Source organism: Aricia agestis, chromosome 8 (assembly GCF_905147365.1).
Source record: "Aricia agestis chromosome 8, ilAriAges1.1, whole genome shotgun sequence".
Taxonomy (NCBI): domain Eukaryota; kingdom Metazoa; phylum Arthropoda; class Insecta; order Lepidoptera; family Lycaenidae; genus Aricia; species Aricia agestis.
Window position 1 is genome coordinate 4,387,088 of NC_056413.1, and position 3,368 is coordinate 4,390,455.

The 3,368-nt window shown below is 49.2% G+C and overlaps 1 protein-coding gene across 1 annotated transcript; it reads right to left on the reverse strand.

Annotated features, from left to right (window-relative positions):
• Positions 1-209: 209 nt before the first annotated feature.
• On the reverse strand, positions 210-2,379 carry LOC121729501 (uncharacterized protein K02A2.6-like). The gene is made up of 2 exons (XM_042118024.1): positions 1,583-2,379; positions 210-1,397 (listed from the first exon to the last, which is right to left on the reverse strand). Exons 1-2 carry the CDS (start codon positions 2,255-2,257, stop codon positions 210-212), a joined length of 1,863 nt encoding a protein of 620 aa, XP_041973958.1. The 5' UTR covers positions 2,258-2,379.
• Positions 2,380-3,368: the final 989 nt, after the last annotated feature.

Here is a 3,368-nt window from a genome sequence, read left to right on the forward strand (position 1 = left end):
TTCTGAAACGCTTTGTCGGCATTTTTCAAAGGCCTCTTCTGCTTGCGGAGTCCAGTTGATCGGAGTTTTGTCGTTTCGCTTCTTGTTGTGCAAGTATTTGTTTAGCTCTACTTGCAACTCGGCTTGTAGAGGTAAGCAGCTGCGATAAAAGTTTATCATGCCGAGGAAACGACGTAGCTCGATGATGGTCTTCGGCTTCGGATAAGTAGCTATTGCCTTGATGCGATCTTCGCTGGGTTTAATACCATCTGCGGAAACTTTTTCCCGAACTCGCACTTCTCGATGTTCAGTGTGACGCCATTTTGATCTAGGCGCTCTAGGACTTGGCGGAGAAGCTTCTTGTGGCTGTCTTCATCTTCTGCGAAGATCAAGAGGTCATCCACAAAAGAGAAGCATCCGTCTATACCTCTGAGTATTTGATGCATGAACCGCTGGAAGGTTTGGCTTGCATTTCGGAGGCCAAACGTCATGCAGTTAAATTCAAACAAGCCAAAGGGGGTAATAATGGCTGTTTTCTCTGCGTCTTCCTTGGAGATGGGTATCCAAAAGTAGGCCATTTTTAAGTCGAGCTTCGAGAATAACTTCTTGCCGTGCAGCTTGTAAGTGAAGTCTTGTATACGCGGTATGGGATAGCGATCGGGTAGAGTGACCGCATTAAGTCGCCTGTAGTCTCCACATACGCGTAATGTTCCGTCCTTTTTCTTCACGACGTGTAGAGGGCTTGCCCACGGACTCTTAGACGGCTTGCAGATTCCCATCTCCATCATACGCTCGAACTCTAGCTGCGCGGTCTTGTATTTGTCCGGTGGTAGAGGTCGTGCTCGAGCGAAAAGCGGTGGCCCAGTTGTTTCAATATGATGAACGACATCGTGTTTGCTCGGCTGCTTCAGTGACATTGGCCGGAGGACGTTCGGGAACAACTTGAGGATGTCGTGGTAAGCTTGGTCGCTGCTCACGACGTGCACGGACTCGATATCGGTAACGACTTTCACGGCGTTGACGGATAAGTCGGTTACTTTGTCGACCAGTCTCTTCGTGTGAAGATCGACGAGTAGTTTGTAGTGGTGTAGAAAATCGGCGCCCAGAATCGATGTTTTGATGTCGGCCACTACAAACGTCCATCGAAAACTTCGACGGAGTCCAAGGTTGAGCTTTATAGTTTCTTCTCCGTAGGTTTTGATCGGTGTGTTGTTCGCTGCATACAATTTGTATGTCTCCTCGGTGCGCTTCTTTTTTCTAAGTTGTGTGGCGGCGAGCACGGAGATGTCGGCGCCTGTGTCCACGAGGAAACGTTCTCGGGTGTCGCGATCGAAGACACAGAGGCGATGACTAGTGCGGGAGACACCGACGTCCGCCACGGTCGGTGTCCGAGTTAGTTTCCCGAACTCTTCTTGTTTCTGCGGCGACACGGGGACACGCAGTTTTTAGCTCTATCTCCGAAGGTGTAGTGGTAATAACATTCCCACGAGTCTTCCTGTCCCGGCCTTGGACCACGCCGCCTTGAATGCGAGCGTGATCGCGGTCTTGAGAATGAGCGGCGACGGTTGCGATAGTGTGACCGTCCGCGACGTAACTCGGCGACTTCCAGCGTGAGCTTCTCGATTTGTCTCGCTAGGGTTTCCATGTAGGAAGGTTCTGAAGCTGACGAGGTTGACGGCGCTGGTGCGGGGCACGTTGCTGTGACGGCAGCAACGCTGGGAACTTCTGCGTACTCCACCATTTTGTCCGCCATTGCCGCTAGAGTTTCTAGCGACGACTCTTTGTTGATGGAGAGTATGACGCGAACTTGCGCGGGAAGGCGGTTCATCCATTCGATCCGGAGTCCTTCGTCTGTTATCATGCCGCTTGCGAGCTCCTTCATTTTTCGCATGAGTTGCGACGGCTTCAAGTCTCCCAATTCTAGGCCGCTGACGAGTTTCTGGAAGTTTTTTACGTCTGATGTGTCGTATGTCTCTAGTAGACGCTGCTTCACCTTTTCATATTTCTTGCTGGCTGTCGGATCGTAGAGAATGTCCGTAATGTGCTCTAGATCGGTTTGCTGCAGTTGTTGGAGCAGGTAACGATATTTTTGGTCGTCAGACGTCTTCAGGGGGTCGACGACGGCTTCAAAATGTAGAAACCAGGCGCGCGGATGTTGTCTCCAAAATGGCAGCATTCTGGATTGCACAGAGACTGCGCTGATGTCACTGACGAGACCCTCAGGGACTTCAGAAGTGATCTTCATCTGTGGCTGAGTGCTTGCTCCTTGTTCGGCCATAGTTTTCTCCTGCAGCGATTTCTTCAGCGTCGGGGTTACCAGATGTAGCGGACTTGGGTAGAGCTCAGAGTAAAACACACGGTGAAGGTGGTAATGACAATGAACGATTTATTAGCGATTCTCACGGCTTATACAGGGTGTAACAAAAATAAGTGATAATACTTTAGGGTGTGTACGTGTTCCTTGTAGAGAGTTCACTGTGAAAGTAGCAGCGCTGAAAGACCAACATTTTTTTTCACTTTTGTATGGGGAAACTCGTGACGCTCGGGCCCTTGCCCATACAAAAGTGAAAAAAAAATTTCGTCTTTTAGCGCTGCTACTTTCACAGTGAACTCTCTACAAGGAACACGTACACACCCTAAAGTATTATCACTTATTTTTGTTACACCCTGTATACAAAATCACAAAAATTGTTTCCAACGGCGAACGTCAGGGAGCGCTGCAGTCGTGGTCCGGTTTGCGCATGCGCCGACCGAGGATATAAATATTCCCGGCGCACGCGCTGCACCTCAGTTCGATGCTGGCAGGTCGACGGACGGGTTCTACGTCACGGCTGCTCCGTAGAGTAGGACAGCACGATACTCAACGCGCATGCGCGGTCCCCACATAATATGAATATGCGGCGACGCACGCGCGGAGCCTCAGTGCAGCGCTCGCTGGGTAGCGGAGTGGTCATGCGGCGCGTCGCTTCGCCATGCGGGAACGAGATAGCGCTATGCGCGGCTCTGCGTTCTTATAAGAATGGTAGCGCGCGCGCGGCGCTCAGTGTAGCGCTCGCAGGCCGGCGCGCTGGTCATGTGGGACGCCTCCATAGATGTATGGATGTTTGTTACTCTTTCACGCAAAAACTACTGAACGGATTTGAATAAAACTTTACAATAACATAGGTTATACATCAGAATAACACATAGGCTACAATTTTAACCGACGCGATAGTTTACTAGGTAACTAAAAAGAGTGAAATTATTATTTTTAACAAAAAATTAAAACCGAGTTCCAAGGTAAAAACAATAATAACATCCTTATAATATGAACTAAAAAGTATTAAATAATTTTTCCTATCTAATAGTGCCTTTTTCGGAATTCGGCTAAAACTCAACTATTTCTGTAC

What these genes read in the sequence shown, in the direction of transcription:
- LOC121729501 (XM_042118024.1), bottom strand. Translation starts at nt 2,257, where the DNA reads ATGGCCGAACAAGGAGCAAGCACTCAGCCACAGATGAAGATCACTTCT. An exon ending in TCGAGAAGCTCACGCTGGAA is followed by an intron (nt 1,398 to 1,582) that starts GTCGCCGAGTTA and finishes GTGTCGCCGCAG; the next exon opens with AAACAAGAAGAGTTCGGGAA.